This window comes from Ziziphus jujuba, chromosome 4, assembly GCF_031755915.1.
Source record: "Ziziphus jujuba cultivar Dongzao chromosome 4, ASM3175591v1".
NCBI lineage: Eukaryota > Viridiplantae > Streptophyta > Magnoliopsida > Rosales > Rhamnaceae > Ziziphus > Ziziphus jujuba.
The window spans coordinates 4807530-4830148 of NC_083382.1; the positions used below are offsets into that span (position 1 = coordinate 4807530).

Consider the following 22619-nt stretch of genomic DNA (forward strand, 5'->3'; position numbering starts at 1 on the left):
TTAATACACGCTTCCAGCATATTTCGATCTTTGTGTTTAATCATGCACATGATAGTTATTTTTATTATTTTTTTTTTTTTTTGATATTGGGGTATGAGGATTTGGGGAAAAAATAAAAAAAAAAGGGTAAATTTATCAATGGTTATTTCTACAGGGACAATAATATTCAAGTGTATTGAATATTATGTACATACAATATTAAGCGTGATTTACACTCTCATTTTGGGACAATGTAAATAATAATAACTATTTATGATAGTATATTCTTTTGACAATGTCCGCTTTAAAATACTCCTTTCCAATTCATTATTAAAATAAAATAAAATAAAATAAAATAAAAAAAGAAAAGAGAAAAGGCCGCCCTATTTGCACTAAACGAGGTGCATGAAAACATTAAACCAATAATATTTTATTCGGTTTTGCCAGTCAAATTGAACTATTATTCAATTAATTATATAATATTTAATTCCTTTTTAATTTTAATCTGAGATGGTATAATTCAAATTCAGAACCATAAAGCTGACATTAGATATTAATTTGCCATTTGACGAACTCTTAAAGGCTATAATTATAAACTAACAGTTTCAGTGAATTTAACCACTGACAATTTATTTAAAATTTTATAATTCTTAATAGTTTATAATTTGGCAGATGTGGTCAACCGCCTGCGGCGGCTAAAACCATTACGATGAGACCCGCCATCTCAATTTTTATCTCCTAAGTTTTTAAAGTGATTACTTTATATTTCTATTTATTTATTCATATGCCCTTATACTATTAAATCAACGTTTGATTCAAACTTCCAGCAAAAACTAATAAAAAAAGGCGTTTGATTTAAACTTTATATTATAAGTAAATTTAATTTATAGTTTTTATTGTTTAGTTAAGAAAGTTTTGTTCATTGAAAGCAATTTTTAAGATGAAAATCAGCACGGAAACACCTCCATCATAAAATATTGATTTCTTTTTCATGTCTGCCACTGGTTGGGGTATGTTGAAAATGAAAATTTGTCCATTTAATTTGGTATCACGCATGCACATGATGTCATGCATGCACTCAACTCCCTCTATAAAATCTTGAGCTAAATAAGCATTTTAATGATCACACGCTAATTAAGCAGATAAGCAACTCAATTTCCAGATCCTTTAAAACAAAATGTCGAACCAAGTTTCAGCAGTTCCTGAAGCCTTAACCCAAAGTAAAAACCGTCCCTCTGCAGATTTTCATCCCAGTATCTGGGGTGATTATTTCTTCTCTCACTGTGTGGTATGCTACTGTTTTTTTTTTTTTTTGTTTTTTTTTTGTTTTGTTTTGCCTATTCTTAGTATATTTAGGTTATTGGTTCTATTAGTCCTTGAATTATATTCATAATTGTATATATATATATTTTTATCTTTAAATAAACTCTCTTTCTTGTTACTTTTGTCCATAAATTTCATTTTTTTGTCATTTTGATTAATAAATTGTATACTTTATGATAAAGAAATAATGAAATTACAAAATTAGACATTTCTGCAAGACCCACCTGCATGTGTCGAAATTGTTAAAAAATAGATAAAAAATTGTAAAAGGACCAAAAATACATCAAAAATTAAAGTTTAAGACCAAAGTAAGCAAAAAAAAAAATTTCATGGGCTAAAGGGCAATTATGGGTATAGTTATGGGTAGAGTTTAAGGACGAACGAAGCTAATAATTTAGTATCTTTAGACTAGAACCATCTTGTTAAAAAAACTATTCGGACTTCTCATATTAGCTCTTATATTATTTAAAAAAGTTGAATTTAAAGATATACTTAAAATTTATATAAATTTATAAAGTTTCATTTTATTTTTTCAAAATTTTCGTATTTATTGAATTCATGTAAATCATACTTTTTTTTTTCTTTTTTTTTGGGAATAATAAACTATTAGGGTCTTCAGTCCCTTTTGAAACTGAGAACAAAATAACAAGGCCCATAAAAATAATTGACCGCTAATAGCTCTTTATAGATTTATTTGTTTTTAGATGTACCTCCAACTGGAAGATTAAATTATTGATATATATATATATATATATATATATATATATATATATATATATATATATTTTTTTTATCAATTGTGATAAATAATAATTAGTAGTGCTATAGCCACCTACTTGTTTACCATACGAGATGATTAAAATGCATGGCATGTTATATATTCACTAAGAAAGAAAAAGAAAAAACATGTTTATATTATTTGATAGGTTGAAAAATTAACATAATTTAAATAAGTAAAACTTAAAAGAGATAAATGAAAGCATAGACCAATAAAGTAATAATATGTTATAAACAAGTTAAACAGCTTGGTACCTATAGCATTATTTAATAATTAACCAATATGTATTCGCCCTTGCAGCAAAAGGAGCACATCGAAAAAATGCAGCAACAAGTCGAAGAATTGAAGGAAGAAGTTAAAGGGTTGGTAATGAAATATTCTCAGAAAAAACCGTTGCAAAAGTTGGAGTTGATTGATGCAATCCAACGTTTAGGTGTGTCTTACCATTTTGAGAGGGAGATTAACGAAGCATTAGAGAAAATCTATAACTCTTATGGCTTTCTTGATGAAGAGGATGATGACCTTTACACTATTTCACTTTGGTTTCGTTTGCTTAGGCAACATGGTTATTATATTTCGTGCGGTAAGTTTCTGTCTCTATACACTTCAACTCAATGATAAAAAAAAAAAAGAGGATTAAAACATGATTTAGATAAAAAATAACATAGACGAACTACCTATATACAATTAATTATATATTTTCACATAATCAAAACTACTGTTTATATTGCGCTTTTGGAAGTTTATATATAAATTGGTTTTGGTTGGTCTACCATCTTAAAAGATCAATTGGATTTTTGGTTGTTTATTTTTTGAAAGATGTATTTAACAAGTTCAAGGAAGGAGATGGCGAGTTTAAGGCATCCTTAACCGTTGATATTCCTGCCATGCTAAGTCTGTATGAGGCAGCACACCTTCGCATGCATGGAGAAGAAATTCTTGATGAAGCCCTAGCTTTCACCACCACTCATCTTCAGTCAGAGATGGGTAATATGAACCCTGACCTCGTCGAAAAGGTGACCTTCGCCCTTAATCGGTCCATCCGAAAAAACATACCGAGGTTAGAGACAAGACTTTACATCTCTTTCTACCCTAAAGAAAATTCCCACAACGAAACTTTGTTGAAGTTGGCACAGTTGGATTTTAATGTTTTACAAGCATTGCATCGAAAGGAAGTAGCCAACCTATCAAGGTATGTCTAAAGCAAGTTGAAAGTATCTCCAATATTTTGTTTATAAAATCCTTCAAATGTGATCAGGATAATATTATAGAAAAATTGAGTTTTTATTGTTGCCACTTAACTAGTTGTAATGTTTCTTTCACACTTTAATTAGTATATTTAATTCAAAATAATTATTATATATTATAAATTTTTATGTTACTGAAAATTATTATGGTTTTGTACGTATATGATTAATTAGGTGGTGGAAAAACTTGGACTTTAAAAGGAAGTTGCCTTATGCAAGAGACAGACTGGTAGAATTATACTTTTGGATTTATGCAATGTTTTTTGAACCCCAATATTCCCTTGCTAGAGTGTCAGTTACCAAATTAGCATCCATGGTATCCATCATAGATGATACCTTTGATGCTCATGGTACATATGAAGAAATCAAACTCTTTACGGAAGCAGTCATGAGGTAATATAATTATGATTAATTTATGCTTTAGCTCATATATGAATTGGTTAGAATTTTGTTGATCTAGCGTGTGTTTTTATTTTTTCCCTTAATCCATCATATTCAATTTATTTATTTATTATAGTAAAAATTGTGATCCTTAAATATGATAAGATGTTACTTTTTGTTAATAAATGATTCTCAGGTGGGATATTAGCGCCAAAGATGTTCTTCCAGATTACATGAAAATGACATATCAGGAAATTTTGGATATTTATAGTCAATTTGAGGAGCATATTGACAAGGAAGGAAGATCCTATGGTTTAGCTTATTCCAAACAAGCGGTGAGCCCGATTAATCTTGAGTTTATCTTTTTTCTTTTTTGTTTAAATTATTTAATAATCAAAATCTTCACATGGAAAAGGAAGATTAAACAAAAAAATATTCTTATAACTTCTTAACGGGATAAAAATAAATCTTTGTTTATTTGAGCAAAATTTATTTGTTTATGATAATTTTCCTGATATGTTATGCTTATATACCACAAATGTTATTTTTTTACTATTTTTTTATTTTTCTTTTCATGAGTTTAGACGATAGAATTAGTCCAAGCCTATTTTGCTGAAGTTGATCGGTTTCATAATAAGTACACTCCAAGGGTGGAGGAATACATATCCAATGGCGAAGTAAGTGCTGCTTATTATGCTCTCACAACGGCCTCGCTTCTATGCATGGGTGAGGAGACTGCAACTGAAGAAGCGTTCATTTGGGCCTCTAATAAACCAAAAATCATTAAAGCTGCTTCACTTATTGGCAGACTGATGAATGATATCACCTCCCATAAGGTTGTTATATATATATATATATATATATATATATATATATATATGTATATATATGTAATTGTTACTATCTAAAAATATAATTAGACTTATATCATTTTACTCCCAAACTAAATTACTTTTTGTATTTTACCTATCAACCAAACTACGAAGATTTTCATATTGCCTTTTTATCTTTTTTTCCTTTTTTTTTTTAAATAAAAAAACCAGTTTTGTAAAATTATGCATTTCTTTATAATGAATTTCACAAAATTAGCCTTACACACTTACATAAATGAAAGTTTTTAAAATAAAATTACTAGCATGGTTCATCAAATTCATAAGACAACAAGAGGTTTTTTTTTTTTTTTCCAATTTTTTTTTATGGTTTAGTTAATTAATTTCATCTCAAGTCATTTGAATTCCTTTATTATATTTTTACGTTGCTCTTCTACATATACAGATAGCAAAGATATAATTATTTCATACTTTCTATGTCGTTTGCAATTGTATATTTATTTGTGTCTTTTGTACTTTGTAATTGGTAGTTTGAGCAGAAGAGAGAACATTGTGCATCGGTGGTTGAATGTTGCATGGAACAATATGGAGTTGAAGAAGAAGAGGCATGTAAAATGTTGCACCAAGAAATTGAAAATGCTTGGAAAGATATAAACCTGGAATTCATGAAGCCAACTACTGTAGCAACCCCAGTTCTTGACTGCGCTCTAAATCTTGCACGTGTGTAAGATATTATTTATAAGAACGGTGACGGTTATACCAATCCTCATTTGATCAAAGACACCATTACTTTACTGCTTGTCGATCCTGTACCCATTCACGAGCATCTTCTTCCATAATATATTATCCTAGCCCTATATATATATATAATCATAATGATTTCCTATTAGAACATCATAATGGATTTCCCATTAAATCTTTCATTATTATCCTAGCCCTATATATATATATATATATATATATAATCATAATGATTTCCTATTAGAACATCATAATGGATTTTCCATTAAATCTTTCATTATTAGTTTTTGGATTCATGTTAAGATTTAAAATTGGTGGATTATATGAGTTTGGTAAAATAATAAAACTCTAAAAAGTAAAATGAATATATTTTTAAATATCAATTATTGACATTTAAAGCAATCCAAAGGCTGATAAGTAAAATTTTCATGGTTTTTTCATTGCGTTGTACTAATAATGGAATTCCATTATATTATATTATATATATAAAATAATTATAAAATAAAGAGGGAGAATTAGTCCTTTGTATTTTCTCTTTCGATCTCCTGTTTGTTTGCTGAGCGTATTAAGAGTGCATTAATAAGTGAATTCAAATTTATATGTCAGGACCCGTCCAAAACTCTTCATCAGAAACCTGGACAAGTCTTGATTCCAGGAAAATACCACCGAACCTTCCAATGGAAAATCCAACAGTATCTCCCCTAAGGGAAGGACTTACCACAAAATTTACCTGCACAAAGATACACTCCTATATGGTACCACCTTATCCCTCCCACCTAACTAAAATAATTTCCACAATGGCAGCACTTCGATAACAATTTATATATAAAACACATACGTATATATATATATATATATATATGCAATAGGAATAATCAACTAAATAAACAACCAATTATACCTTTAATCATTCATGTCCGCTCACATCACCCACTTAGTGCTGCAAATTTCAAATACATTTTAAATGTCGGTTTTTTTACAAATATGCCAATGCGTAATATAGAAAAAGGTGTACAAGCCAATCACCACACCAACAATAATAATAATAACTATATTAGTACAATTCGTCTGAAGGCTAGGTATAACCATACATATTCAAAGGTTATCACATAACCTCACCTGCACAAGGATTATCACATAATCACACATGCCAAGAGCTATCACATAACCACACATGTCTAATGGCTATCATATAACCACACCTGTCCAATGGCTATCACATAACCATACCTGCCAAGGGCTATCACATAACCACACCTGCCTAATGGCTATCACATAACCACACCTGCCCAATGGCTATCACATAACCATACTTGCCAAGGGCTATCACATAACCACACCTACCCAATGGCTATCACATAACCACATCTGCCAAGGGCTATCTTTCTCACCGGTAGGTTGTAATACTTATTTAAAGTTATAGTATGATAATAACGATGATAAAATTTATTAATAATAATAAGAATATATGATAAAATCAATAGTAAGAAATCAGATCACGAATAGACAAGGTAGCATAAGATAAAATATTATTTTAAAATCCATAACACATAATACAATATGCACAATCGTAACGGAGATATATACGATACCATCTAACATACTATGCGATCCATGATTCCAGCTATCGTCGATACTCTACTACCCATACAGTCCGGGGTGGTTTCCTAAATTGGCCGTCCGATCCCCTGGATTTGTAGGCAACATATATACGAGAATAGCTTTACATGGACTACATCGGATTGCTGTCCCCATACGGTGTGATACATACAAATATAATATATATATATATATATACAAAAGATACTTGATGCACATACTATATATCAGTGGTGTCTTATGGTGCCCAGCGTCCCAAAGCACCGTCTAACAGGGAGGTTAAAGAGAGAAACTGGCATACGATCGCGTGGCATCCCACCGAGCCGCTGCTTAAACTGTCATCCCGGCCATGGAAGGGGCCGACTATGGCCAATATGAAACTTGCCTGCCCTCGGTCCGATGGCAACTCACAGGAGACATTACAACCTGGGCGCTAATCACATCCACAACTGCAGAACACTGGCACGTGTATGGTGCATCAAAAACTGATAAAAATATTTTATAATATTATATATTTTTTAAAAAATAATATAATATTATAAATTTTGAATTTTTATATGATACACTTAAATTTATGCACTTTATAAAATTCACAAAATTTCATGCATAAATAAATAATTAAACACAATTGTATAGTTTCGATCACAATAATTCAATATAATCAATTCCGCAAACCTTCAAATTAATTCATACTAAATGTCAATAGAACCACATACAATTCCACAAATAATTAAGCATATAAAGATACATTCTATTAGCTGTCATAACTTTACAGTAACCTCACAGTAAAGTTAACAATAATTTAACAGCAGTTTAAAATCTACACCTTTCTAAATTTAAGAAACATTAATTCAACCTATATTTATACAATTCAACACAATTGGACATCATCAATATAAATAGCAATTATTTAAACATCAAACATATATTTTTCAGATTACCACATTATAATAATATTACTTTATCCAAAAATGGCATCTTTCAAAATACCCAATCACAATTCACAAATAAGGTGCCAAATGAAAGCTAAGGAGACGATGAGTGCAAAACCAATCTTCGTTCGGCTCGGAACCGTCGGAGTTGGCCGGAAAATGGTCGGGAAGTTTCGGCCAAACTCCCCCTCCACTCATCTCACCAATGGCTTGGAATTTAGGCAAATGGATGTCATTTTTGGAATCAGGGGGTTGAAAACTAGGGGGAGGGACCAACCTCGGGACTGGTGGCCGTCGAAAAATTGGCCACCCACCACCTCACCTACCGTCGGCTTTGGCATTGATCCCGGAGCATTTGCCAACCAATTGACGGGCGACTCGACGTTCAGGCTCATCTAGTCGTGGGCCACCACGTCATCCGGTGCGTGTGGCAGTGCGACGGCCGGAAGAGGTGCAGCAGAGAGAAAGAGGGACTGGTGAGAGTGAGAGGGAAGGTAGAAAGCAGAAGGAAGAAGAAGAAGGAATCGGAGGGGGGGGGGCGCTGTGTTTTTTCTTCCCACATGGGAAAGAAGAAAAAAAAGGAAAAACAAAAAGAAAATAAATAAATAAATATATAAAATAATATTAAAATAATAATAATATAATAATAATAATAATAATAATAATAATAATAATAATAATAATAATAATAATAATAATAATAATAATAATAATAATATAATATTTAATTGTTTGAAATGTGGTATTTCCATGCGTGACACATGGCACCCTTTATAATGCTACACGTGGTGTCGCTATTCACGCACACTTACATATCGATGAATAGTAATAGTTATCTCGGAAAAATATCACAGGTCCTTAACTTTCCAACCATATGTCCAAATCGGGCGTGCCGCTAGTCTACGAGCTCGTATCGATGAGTAATTCACAAACATATATAAATCAAAGCTCAATTTTACAAGAATAAAAAGTCAACTCTGGCCCGTTCGAACAGTTCGGACCTTAATTTGTTTTACTCATAACTTCCAAACCATAGTTCCGTTTTCTACGTGCTACTAGTCTGCGGACTCGGGTCGATGCATACTTCGCAATGGTGCCTCGGTCAACCTAGAATTCTTATCGAGTAAAAAATTCAAAACTTAACCCTTCTCGATCAACGATGGTCAACTTGAGAAATTTCGGTGTACTTCGAGACGGGATGTTACATTATATATATATATATTTATTATAAAATAAAGAAAGAGAATTAGTTCTCTGATTTTCTCATATGATTTCCTGTTGGTTTCTTGACTATATTATGAGTGTATTAATAAGTGTTTGAATATTCATGTTTTTAAAGTGACTTATTTACTTTGTTGTAATATATACTTTAATCATTAGTAAAATTTCATTTTTCACATGATTTAATTAGTTCTTTCAAAAAGAATATGCACTGTTTGTTTAATAATAAAATGGCATAATTAATTGCTTACATGCAATTATCCATATCGAAAATATTTAATTAATGACAGATAATTAGGTCTTTTAAATATAAATTATATCATATATTATTAATACTTCAATACTACTTACAAAACCTCTTTATAGTTATCTTTTTTGGACAAAATTAATTTTATGACTATAAAAAATTATAATTTACTGGAGTTACAGTGAAAAATATTTTGTCTTCAATAAGAATAGTATCCATTTCAATGAGTTATTATATCCTTGCAATTTTATTGATATTATAATAACTTTGATGAATAAATAATTATCTCAAGCGATTTTACATAAATATTTTATATCATCATGAATTTTTACTATAAGATACCATATATTTTTTGCAATGGATAATTATCATTATGTAGAGATAAAATTCCTTAATATGAGGCTTAAAAAAATTATAATTTATTATAATACAGAGTTTATTCTTATTTATAACCAACCCAAATTAAGACTAAATTTTTTTATGACTAAATAGAGATTATTCCAATATATGATATTATTATAAAAAAAATTTACTATGTTTAGACCTTAAATGTAATGCAACTATTAATTAATTTTTGTTATTTATTCATTAAAAAAGAACTACACGATAGTTGACAAAAAATTGATTGGCATGAATAAAGGAATTATAAATTCTAAAAACCAAAAAGGTTAACTTTAAATCAGAAAGGAATATGTATATATATATATATATATATTGTACAATTAAAGTATGAAATCATCTTCAGTAGGGATATGTATTATAAAAATAAAAATACCGCATAAGCAATACAAAAAGTATTTTAAAAAAATTGCTATTTAACTAAAATTTAAAATAAATATTAAATTAATATGATTTAAATATTATCAAAATGAATATCTATTAGAGACCTGTTAGACATTTTAAATTTTTTTTAAAAAGTAAAATTTTCCTTAAAACATCAATTCTTTCAAAAATAAATAAATAAATAAATAAAATATTTAATTAATTGATAGTTATAAATGACTTTCATATGCATTATCATTGAAAAATAATTTTATATTTAATCATCCATTATACCACCTCTCAATTGGAGATACTGTGTAACATTTGTGTCATGTGTTTTCCTTTTTCTTTTGTTTTCTTTTCATCCACCATATGTAAATAATATTATTTCATTTATTAAGAACACAGTATGAGTGACCTTATAAAGCCTATTTTCAATATCTGGGTCTGAATTCTAACAAGCATAGTTGGGTTGAATTTCAGGCTTGGGTCGGATCTAAACCTTCTTCCCCAAAGAATGTAGACCATTTTCCCTCTATATATATATATATATATATGGAAACTTTAAATAGTATTTGAAAACAAAGAGAGGAAACTAGAAAGATGGAGAGAAATTGGAAGAGAAAAATAGAAAGATTATAAGCATTCAGTAATCAAAGAAATTAAACAAGATAGAAAAGTTTGTCACTATTAAGCATATCAGTTAAATATACTAGCAACATTTTAAAGTAAAGAATTATGTAAAATGAAAGAGAGAAAAACAGCAAAAACATGCTGCCAGAAAAGTAGTGCTGAAGCTTCTCTCACTGCATAACCCCTCTGGCTTGAAATTGCTCCCAACAATATAGCACTTGGTGTTTTGTATTGCAGCAAAAGAACAAATTTATACAATTGGTCACCATGTACCAACAAATTCAATCTGTCAGCCAAAAGTACCACTGCAATTCCAACCAAAGGAAGCACCAAAAGCCTTGCAACAATGATACCAATTGTTGTCCCTATTCCAAGATTAGATTCATTTGGTCCCTCAGCAAGCATTCCACCAAAAACAATCATAGCAGAAGGCACCATTGCATCTGCTAAAATCTCTAGACTATCCGTGATGAAAGAAAGCACAGTATCATCTCCGAAAACAAATGCTTTCAACTCGGGATATACTCCGATGACAATGGACAACAGAGAAACAATTATCGGAGGCTGAAGAATGTGGTGGATTTGAGTGCTTTCCGCAACTATCCTTATCTTTCTCACCAACTTAGGCTTTGCCAAACATCTAATGGATTCAGTATTACAACCCGGATTTTCATCATCTGAGGATTCGAATTCTGGGTTATTCATATTCGAAACACCTGAAATGTTATTGAAAAGCCTAGCTATAAAGGGTGTCTTGCAGTGTTCAGTATCGTTGTCTTCCATTCCAGGCCATTCAGCTTCAACAAAGGGTGGCTTGCTAAGATCATTAGCAGGCAGTTCCTTAATCTCAATCTGAGCCTCTTCCTCGATGATTTCGTAATAATCCAAGTGGTGGCTCCATCATATGATAAACAAGGGTATAAACAAGGATAGCAGAGGCCTATTGAGAGAAAGCAACATAAGCCACACCAGAGACATGGCATTTTGGACCAAATGGGTTGTCCTGGCTATGGCACACAGATGTAACAATCGATAGAGGGAGATTATCCGTGTTCCCGTATGCCATCATGATGACGGTGAACAAGAAATATTGAGGCGGCGGCTGGCAAATGATGGCCACCAGCAATCCCAATATGCAGCCAATAGTAGTGCTGAGGAGAACATTAACAGGGATGAACCACCAGAGGGTTAAATTCTTAAGAGTAATGGATGGACCGAGGTGGGTGAAAATGAGGCAGGGCGGAAACAAAGCAAAGACGAGTTTGCTTAGAAGCTTAAGAGTTGCTTTTAAGACAAGTAGGATTTTTGGATGGGCAGTAAGCAAGCCAATCACTGCAAGAGAGAGGAGAGGAGCTTTAACAATGGAAGTAACACGTTAAGCACATCTCCACCTTTAGATTTTATATTTTCTTGCTTCATAGCGGTAAGGATGTTAAACTCCATTGGATCAAACGTAGAGGCTGAATTAGCAACTACTTGTTAACAAGATTGACAAATTCATGGAATTGGTGGATCATTAAGGATGTAGCGGCAATTTTTTTTTTTAAAAAAGATTTTGTGATAAAGTGATCGATTTTTCTAAAACGATATTTTGGGAAAGTGATCAATTTTTGTAACATTTCATCAATGAAATGATGCATTGTTTTTATATTGATTACTTTAATCAGGGTCAATTAATTGTAGGAGTTGGAATAAAATACTGTAAAAGTACTGTTGAACAATATACTGCATTCGGATTCAAAAGGCCTAAGTTAGGTGTCAGATTTAGAACTACTAGATATCTTGTGCCCATTGCAACTTTTATGTCGTCCAAAAGTTTATAACATGACAAAGAAGAAATTATAATAAAATGTTGTTGCTATCTTAGAGCCATAAATCAAATTAATGGCTTTTAGGTATCATGATGGGTTATAAATACGTTGTTGTTTATCCTATTTATTGTTATTATTATTATTTTTTATTAATGGGTTGGGTTTGTTCGTACGGACTTTTTAAAATGTTGCAAGAAGTTGATGGGTAACTAGCAAGAGAGAATGGGCTAGGAATGGTCCGGGCTGAGTAAATACAACCTACATAAATTATGCCTTCAACATAACAAATATGTCACTCCTTTGTTTTTTTTGGCTCAAACTGGGAATTCATTGAGACCAACAAGGATAAAAAAAACATCAATGCTGGATCCAGGATGCTTTCTCAGGTATGCATTCCTGGACCATTATCTCTGTGCATGCACAAGGCAGCCAATTGTGTTCTATAGGACCTATAAAATGTTGTGCCGCCGCCCATTTACTAACGCTGTGGCCAATCTATTAGCTATTCTAGGGACCCAATTAAACTTAACAACCTGAAATAAGTGTGTTTTATCAAAATATCAAGGAGGAGGCTTTTTGAAGCCCAGTGAAGATGAGTTACGTCCTTGTTTTGGAGTGCCGTAAACACTGATAGTGAATCTGTTTCGAAAATCACCTTCGGCTAACCATGAAATTGAGCTACCTACATGGCTTTGGCTATTACGTCTAATTCAGTGACTTCGGGTATGAAGACTCGTGACTGGAAGGTGTGGATAGCAAACACTATGCCTCTATTGTTCCGAGCTATGATGGTTAGGAAACTGTCATTCACCTTCAACGTCGCATCAGAATTTAGTTTTATGAAACCCTCTGGGGGAGTTCTCCATGAGTTGGGGGTTGGGCAGTTAAGATCCTCCTGGTTGAGTCTCATTCGAGTCTCACAATTGTTTGCAACAAGCAGTTCATTAACCTTGCTATTGATTAAGTCTGGTTCTTGTTGTATAGCATTGACAATACCTTCCTGACCTTCATGATAAGGTTTGTTTCTAATTCGCCATAAGTATTCCAATGTGATAGCTCCGTATATGAAGAAAATCTCGTTTGCTTCCACTGGTATTGGTAGGAACTCTGAAAGGTTGGCCAAATAGTATAGAAAGGACGTGAGGTTGGTGAAGTGAAGGGAGTCCCATCTTAAACCCCAAGGGCTCGCAAACCATATTCTTCAGGCTACTTCGCAATGAAAGAAGATATGAATTTCATCGTCGATACTGCTACAGCCATGAACACACTTCTTGTGATCAATAGACATTCCACGAATTGATAAATTAGAAACGACAAGGAGACCATAATTAGCTAATTTCCACATAAAGAATTTTGTTCTCTCAAAGATTTTGCTTGTACAAAGGATTTTCCACCACTTTTGCTTCTCGAAATGATCTTCTGCTTGGATTTGATACGTGGTCTTCATGCTGAATATCCCACTTTTCGTTTTTGGTCAGATTAGTTTGTCTTCCTGGTTACTCAGAGCCCAAAACATTTCCTTTATTTTCTGAGCCGAGTCATGGTCGAACAGATCATTCAATTTGACATCATCCCAATCACCATTACTTTGTTTGAGGGAGTTGACCATGCCAAAAGAAGTGATAGGAAGTTGTTGCGGATGGGGAATGAAATTTGGAATGTTGGGACCCATGGGTCTTCCCAGAAGTTCACTGAATTTCCCTGTCCTATCTTATAGCAAAGGCCCTTGGCTAGAAGATTTCTAGTCTTGAGGATACCAGACCAAAGCCAGGATGTCAGGACCCGTCCAGAATTCCTCCCTGAAACCCTAGACAAGCCCTGATCCCAGGGAAATACCACCGAACCTTCCAACGGAAAATCCGGTAGCACCTCCCCTAAGGGTAGGACTTACCAAAAATTACCTGTACTGAAAACACATTTCTATAATCACCCCCTTATTCCTCCCACAAAACTACAAGTTGTTCCACAAGTTTACAGCACTTCTCAACAATAACAACAGTCCAGTGCATAAATAAAACATAAGTGTCCCAATATTATACAGAGCTTTATGAAGTGCTAAACAACAGAAATACAACAAAGATGAAAGAAATAATACACTAAAATGAAAGAGTACAAAGGTACTTCTCGAAACACGATAGCAGTGGAAAATTGGTTCGCTCCGGAAGGACGTCTACCACCTCTTGCACCTAAGGGAACAGAACTTAAAAACGTGAGATGCTAATCATCTCAATGAGTGACCCTAACTACTGAACACTTTTAATAATAATAAAATAATAATAATAACAATTAAGGGAATTGAATAAATACCAACAATAAGTAAATAAATAATAATAACTGTTGGAAATAATAATTTCCCTCAAAACTCTCACCAATCACTCCGTTTGAAATGTTCCCTTTTTAAAACAATTTCACAAAACCCGATGTACGTACTTCCCGAAAACCAAGGGATTAAACCATTTGATAAACAATAGATAAATAAATACATACCCCAATATATAATTAAAATTTAATAAATTATAATAAATAATTTTTGAACACCTTTGGGGTTTGAAACATTATTTGAAAATCTACACTTGGCAATTACACTTGACGCACCACACCATATACCAGTGATGCCCTCCGATACCCAGCGTCCTGAGCACCGACTGGCGGGGAGATTAAAGAGAGAAACTTGCAAACGGCACTTCGGCATCCCGACAGTACCGCTGCTGAAACCATCATCCCGGCCAAGGAGGGGGTCGGCTGTGTGCACTATATAAGACTTGTCTGCCCACGGTCCAATGGCAACTCACGGGTGAAATAATAATACTTGCGCGCTGAACCACATATACATATACCAGAACACCAATACTGTGTGAATGCGTCTAAAATAATTATTAAACCAACTGTACCGTTTTCCAAAATTACTGTGGGAAATATACCAAATTTTCATAAAATACCATCCCACATATTTCCTTTTCACAATCCAATACGAAAACATCAATAACAAATAAACCATAATTTTCTCGTAACACGAGGTGCAACAATTAAAATACCGCGGGCATAATTTATAAAATTAAACCACCAACTTAAACAAATATTTTTATAAAATATTTACCCAATTAAGCCCGGAAAATAACACTTAAAACCACGTACGATTATTACCGAAATACACTTTGCTCATGCATAAATAATAAATTACCAATAAAACCATAATTAAATTGTACCACATGAGCATAATTTAAATACCAATTAAACATAATTAATTGTCCAAAATATTTTTGAAGGTGGGTCACTCACCTTAAGCGCGTAAATCAGTTAAGATCCTCCGCAGGATCAACTCCACTACTTGTACGCGCACCTAAAACATCCACAATATACCAACCAAATATATTAATATTTTATTCGGGTAATTCCCAAATGGGTACCCGGGGAGCGAACACCAAACGATATCTAAAAGTTACGAGTTATATACCGAATCGAAGCTCAAGTGATGAGGATCACGGATTCGGTCTTACTTTCCGGCGATTGGACCCGAGGAGGTCAGAATCTCGTCGGAAAGCTTTCAGGTTTCGACTCCGCAATTCTCCCAAGCCATCACGAATTGGCGGAAACGGATGCCGGATTCGGGTTCAGGAGGTTGAACACAGTCGGGAGGGATCGGCGGGGTGATTGGGTACTCGCCGGAACAGTAACTTCCGGCGAGCCGCCGCGGTCACCGGCAACCGTCGCTGGCGGCGGCGTGTGCGGTGGCCGTTGGCTGGGATTTTTTGCAGATTTGTAGATCGAGGGGAGAGGAATCCAACGGGACCAGCAGTGAGGCAAACGGAGGCCGGACGGAGGAGAAATCAGGGTTAGAAGAATTTCGGCCCCTCGCCGGAAAAAGCTCCGATCCCAACGCGTCGGAGGTCCCGTGGCCGTGAAATTTGGTGGGTAGGCTGGACTTGAGGAGGTGGTGAGGGGTGCCTGGCGCGTGTGGCCGGAAAATGGCCGAAAAGGGGTCAATCGGCGGTGGAGGGAAAAATCACTGCCGATCTTCGCCGCCTCGATCCGGGCGCGTCCGGTGGCCAATGGCCGTGAAACTTTGTGGTTTTGCCGGAAATGGGGAGGGGCTTCTTGCTGGCCGGCGCGTGTAAGGTGAGTTGGCCGGATAATTTGAAAAGCTCCGGCGGCCGGTCGGTCTCTCTCTCTCTTTCCCGAGATTTTTGACAAATAAAAGCCATAGTGGTGACACTGTTCATCCATGTGGACCAATCAGGTGATGACACATGGCATTTCACTGTTCAACGACTCAAAAACATTAAAATATTACGGTATCCGGCAAACTTCATGCGTCCATAACTTTTTAACCGGATGTCCGTTTTAAGCGTGCCGCTAGTTTGTGAACTCGTATCGACGAGCACTTCACAACCATGCATGAGTCAAAGCTCATTTCCCCATAAATAAAAAGTCAACTCCGACACCCCTTGGACAGTTTGGACCTCAACTTGTTTTGCTCATAACTTTCAAACTGTAGCTCCGTTTTCAACGTGCTACTAGTCTACGAACTCGTCCCAACGTGTACTTCGTAACGGTACCTCAGTCAACCTAGAATTCCAACTGGAACAAAAAGTCAACTTTTAACCTGCTCGGTCCACGGTCAACCTCGGTCAATGTGCACGGATTCCGGTGCGATTTGGGACGGGCTGTTACACAGGAACAATGGTTTTTCTTCTTACACTTCATGAAGGAAGAGTGGGGAACTATTTTGCCTTAAGGGCTTGCACCCAGAGAGCTTGATCATCTATTGCTAAGCACCATCTGATCTTGGTAATGAGGGCTTTGTTGAAATTCCATAGGTGGTTAATGCCTAGGCCACTGTTGAATTTTGATTGACACACCTTTCTCCAAGCGATAGGATTAAAGCCTCTCATGTTAGAAGTATTGTTCTTCCATAGAAAAGCTCTCGCTTTGCTTTGTATCCGTTGGCACCGACTTTTGGGAAGTAAGAAACTTGACATTGTATACACCAGAATGGAGGTAACCACATGTTTGATAAGGGTAGCTTGGCCTGCCTGGGAGAGAAGTTTCACTTTCCACCTTTGGATTCGAGCTTCCACTTTTCGTTGGAGATGCTGGAAAGTTTTAGATTTCTTTTTAAGAAGAAATAAAGGCAAACCTAAGTGTTTGGTGTTTTTCTCGAGCTCTTTCATTCCTAAGATCTTTTTTATGTCCATTTTTTCCTTACTGCTAACATTGCGAGAGAACAAACATCCGGACTTTTCTCGATTGAAAGATTGTCTGGTCCACTTGCAGTAGAGTTGAAGACAGCGATGGACATTGTGGGTTCTTCGGTATTGGCACCACAGAAGATGATAACGTCATCTGCGAATAACAAGTGTGTCACCGATGGAGAAGAACAGCCAAACTTCACGTCAGTTATCTTTCTATCAATTTCCCATTTGAATAACATTTGAGAGAGTAATTCTGCCATTAGGATAAAGAGAAAAGGAGACAGCGGATCTCCTTGCCGGTGCCCTCTTCCATAAGAATTTTACCAAATGTGCTTCCGTTTAGAAGCAATTCCATGGAAACAGAAGATATACAATTTAAGACCAATTTAGCCACTTTGTCCGAAAAGCCAAAGATAATTAAAAGTCTTGAAATCACGACCCAATCCACCCTATCGTAAGCTTTCTACATGTCCACCTTAATGCCTATCATTCCTTTCATCCCTTTCTTGCGATTCATAGAGTGAAGCACTTCATTGGCCAGAATTGCATTCTCTTCGATCCATCGCCCCGGAACGAATGCCGACTGGCTTGGAGAAATGATTTTCTTGATAACCTGCTTTAGTCTATCCGCTAGGATTTTTGTGATGATCTTATAGATGGTATTGCATAAACTTATAGTTGAAGATGTTTAACTTCCGACACTCCTGTCACTTTTGGAATAAGAACCATAAAGGTGCGTTTGATATCCCTCGGTAGTAAACCAGATCAGAAGACATTTTGCGCCATGTAGACCACATCTGGTCCAACGATGCTCCAATACTTTTGGAAGAAGATTGCTGACATTCCATCGGGTCCTGGAGCCTTCCTTGGGTGCATTTTCTGAACCAAGTTCCAAATCTCACTTTCTGGCAGGATTGCTTCCAAAAATAGATTATCTGCACTTGTGACATAATTTTGAATAAATTCCCCCATGCATTCATTTCTTCTAATATCAGCAGCTTTGAAAAGCTTTGTAAATTCCTCGGTTAACAATTCTCCAATCTCTTCTCTAGATTCTCTCCAAATACCATGCCCATCCTTTAGAGCTGGGATAACGATTTTCCTCCGATTTGCTATAGTGGCCACATGGAAAAATTTGGTGTTTCTGTCTCCTGCCGAAAGCCACAACTCCCTCGATTTTTGTCTCCAAAGAATTTTTGTTCTTTTCCTCCATTCATTTAGTTCCCATTGGGTATTCCTCTCTTCTGCCAGAATATCCTCTGAAGGTTCCAGGCTTTGGAGTCATTGAATTTTGGATTCTAATTCATCAATTCTAGTTTAACAAAAACAGAAAACATTTTTATTCCACTACCTCAGAGCTATAGCCGTGCTGCGTAATTTGTGTCTAATGGATGTAGGTCGGTCTCTGGTATCTGCACTTCTCCACGCCGTCTCCACCACATCTCTGCATGTTATATCTTTTGTCCAGATTTCCAAGAAACGGAAAGGTCGATCTTTTGTAGAACACCTGCTTGTTCAAAAGTTGTTTGCCACAATGGACTGACAATAGCGCGATCAAGGCGTTGCCGAATATTGGCTTTGCCGCCCCTTTTGTTACACCACGTGAAAGGATTTCCATGATACCCCAGATCTAACGCCCCCATTTTGAATTAAAAGAATGCAGGAAGTGATTATGTTTCTCTGTGACCGGTCTACCTCCTAATTTTTCATTCTACTCATACACGTCATTAAAGTCGCCTACACAAATCCATTATTCTAGACCTGATTTGACTTGAGCAGTTAGTGCTTCCCAAAAAGCCCTCCTTATGGATCGTTTTGCTAGGCAATGGCAATACTATATCATCCAGCTGTCCATTTGGGCTGAGTCAACCCTTCCACTAACCAGCTATTAGCCAAAGTGACTGACCATTTCCATTTGGAATCCCAGAACAGCGCCATTCCACCTTTTTTATTATCAACTTTGACTACAAAAGAGTTCTCAAAGGCTAATTTCCTTATAAGTTTTTCGATTTTCTCCTTATGAGCTTTAGTTTCGCAAAGAAAAAGACCTGTGGGGGAGTATTTTCGGACAAGGCCATGGAGGCCGCGAACTGCCGAGTTTCTCCCCAATCCTCAGCAGTTCCAAGATATGAAATTCATGGTTGAGGGGGGGGGGGGCATGGTAAGGCCCGCCTCCTCAGCCTTGGACTCAGTGGAATCATTGAGTAAATTTTCTTCAGTATATTCCCTAGCAGAAATTGCACGAATATTTACCTGGTGTAGACCTCAAGCACGTTTCTTGAGTTGTATTTTCGGTGAAGGAGAGTTCTGTGTTACTTGGTTCTCCAATATATTTGCCCCGAGACAAGAAATCGTGCTAGGCCGTGGCTCTCCTTTGAACTCAAAAACTGATATTTGCTTATTAGGCTTTGGTGAAATGGCTTCTTGGGCTTGAAGATCTCCCGGTAGGGCCTTTGGTTCATTATTTTCTTCCTGTGGTTCTTAGGCAGGGCTCTATTTTAAAATAAGTTGTTGGGCCTCACATATAAAAAGCCCTTTAGGCCTAGCCTTCTTTTTGTGGCCCACGCCAGTCTTCTTTTTTTGGTTCTCCTCTTGCCTCGTGAAGATGCCTATCCTAAAGCAGGAAGGCTCTTTGTCAGATCTCTGTTGCTTTTTGTGAGGAGTGAAAATATTTTTCTCTGCACGAGGATTGGGTTCATCATCAGGTTTCTCAGCAGTCACTCTAGAGATCTCTGTGAGTGTAGAATTTAAATTTGAAATGCCTTCCTTCAGGTGGTGGGTGGGGGATGTGTCAGACTTTTCTTGCACATCTTTCAATGGAGCCCTAAGGTTAGGGCTGTGTTTCATGATGTCCCTATTCCGACCACTGGAACCCTTGTCTGGTTGGGCATGTGATGCATGAGGCAACGTGCCACTGTGTCAGGACCCGTCTAGAATTCCTCCCCGGAACCCTAGACAAGCCCTGATCCCAGGGAAATACCACCGAACCTTCCAACGGAAAATCCGGCAGCACCTCCCCTAAGGGTAGGACTTACCAAAAATTACCTGTACTGAAAACACACTTCTATAATCACCCCCTTATTCCTCCCACAAAACTACAAGTTGTTCCACAAGTTTACAGTACTTCTCAACAATAACAACAGTCCAGTGCATAAATAAAACATAAGTGTCCAAATAGTATACAGAGCTTTATGAAGTGCTAGTCAACAGAAATACAACAAAGATGAAAGAAATAATACACTGAAATGAATGAGTACAAAGGTACTTCTCGAAACACGATAGCAGCGGAAAATTGGTTCGCTCCGGAAGAACGTCTACCACCTCTTGCACCTAAGGGAACGGAACTTAAAAACGTGATATGCTAATCATCTCAATGAGTGACCCTAACTACTGAACACTTTTAATAATAATAGTAACAAATAGAAAATTGAATTAATACCAACAATTAATAAATAAATAATAATAACAGTTGGAAATGATAAATTTTCCCTCAAAACTCTCACTAATCACTCCGTTGGAAATGTTCCCTTTTTAAAACCTTTTCACAAAACCCAATATTCATACTTCCCGAAAACCAAGGAATCAAACCATTTGAGAAATAGTAAATAAATAAATACCCTAATATAATTAAAATGTACTAAATTATAATAAATAATTTTTGAACACCTTTGGGGTTTGAAACTTTATTTGAAAACTACACTTGACGCATCACACCATATACCGGTGATGCCCTCCGATACCCAGCGTCCTGAGCACCGACTGGCCGGGGATTAAAGAGAGAAACTTGCAAACGGCACTTCGGCGTCCCGACAGTACCGCTGCTGAACCATCAACCCGGCCAAGGAGGGGGGCGGCTGTGTGCACTATATGAGACTTGCCTGCCCACTGTCCAATGGCAACTCATGGGTGAAAAATAATAATATTTGCGCGCTGAACCACATATACATATACCAGAACACTAATACTGTGTGAATGCGTCTAAAATAATTATTAAACCAATTGTACCGTTTTCTAAAATTACCGTGGGAAATATACCAAATTTTCACAAAATACCATCCCACATATTTCCTTTTCACAATCCGGTACGAAAACATCAATAACAAATAAATCATAATTTTTTCGTAACACGAGGTGCAACAATTAAAATACCGCGGGCATAATTTATACAATTTAAATAAATATTTTTATAAAATAATTAATCCAATTATGCCCGAAAATAATACTTAAAACCTCGTACGATTATTACCGAAATATACTTTGCTCATGCATAAATAATAAATTAAACCACAATAAAATAATAATTACATCGTACCACATGAGCATGATTCAAATACCAATTAAACATAATTAATTGCCCAAAATATTTTTGAAGGTGGGTCACTCACCTTAAGCGCGTAAATCAGCTAAGATCCTCTGCAGAATCAACTCCACTACTCGTACGCGCACCTAAAATATCCACAGTAAACCAACCAAATATATTAATACTTTATTCGGGTAATTCCCAAATGGGTACCCGGGGAGTGAACACCAAACGATATCTAAAAGTTACGAGTTATATAACGAATCGCAGCTCGAGTGATGACGATCACGGATCCGATCTTACTTTCCGGTGATTGAACCCGAGGTGGTAGGAATCTCGCCGGAAAGCTTTCGGGTTTCGACTTCGCAATTCTCCCAAACCATCGCGAATTGGAGGAAACGGATGCCGGATTCAAGTTCAGGAGGTCGAACATAGTCGGGAGGGATCGGCGGTGCAATTGGGTACTCGCCAGAACAGTAACTTCCGGCGAGCTGCCGTGGTCACCGGCAACCGTCGCCGGTGGTGGCGCATGCGGTGGCCGTTGGCTGAGATTTTTTGCAGATTTGTAGATTGAGGGGAGAGGAATCCAACGAGATCGGCGGTGAGGCAAATGGAGGCCGGACGGCTGAGAAATCGGGGTTTG

General features: G+C 35.8%; 1 protein-coding gene and 1 pseudogene across 1 annotated transcript; one reads left to right on the top strand and one right to left on the bottom strand.

Moving 5' to 3' along the window:
- Positions 1-1129: 1129 nt before the first annotated feature.
- LOC125422118 (valencene synthase-like) lies at positions 1130-5266 on the top strand. The gene is made up of 7 exons (XM_048472581.2): positions 1130-1267; positions 2381-2663; positions 2900-3272; positions 3502-3720; positions 3905-4043; positions 4293-4544; positions 5069-5266. Exons 1-7 carry the CDS (start codon positions 1157-1159, stop codon positions 5264-5266), a joined length of 1575 nt encoding a protein of 524 aa, XP_048328538.2. The 5' UTR covers positions 1130-1156.
- Positions 5267-10702: 5436 nt separating this feature from the next.
- On the bottom strand, positions 10703-12092 carry LOC125422117 (protein PIN-LIKES 2-like; annotated as a pseudogene).
- Positions 12093-22619: the final 10527 nt, after the last annotated feature.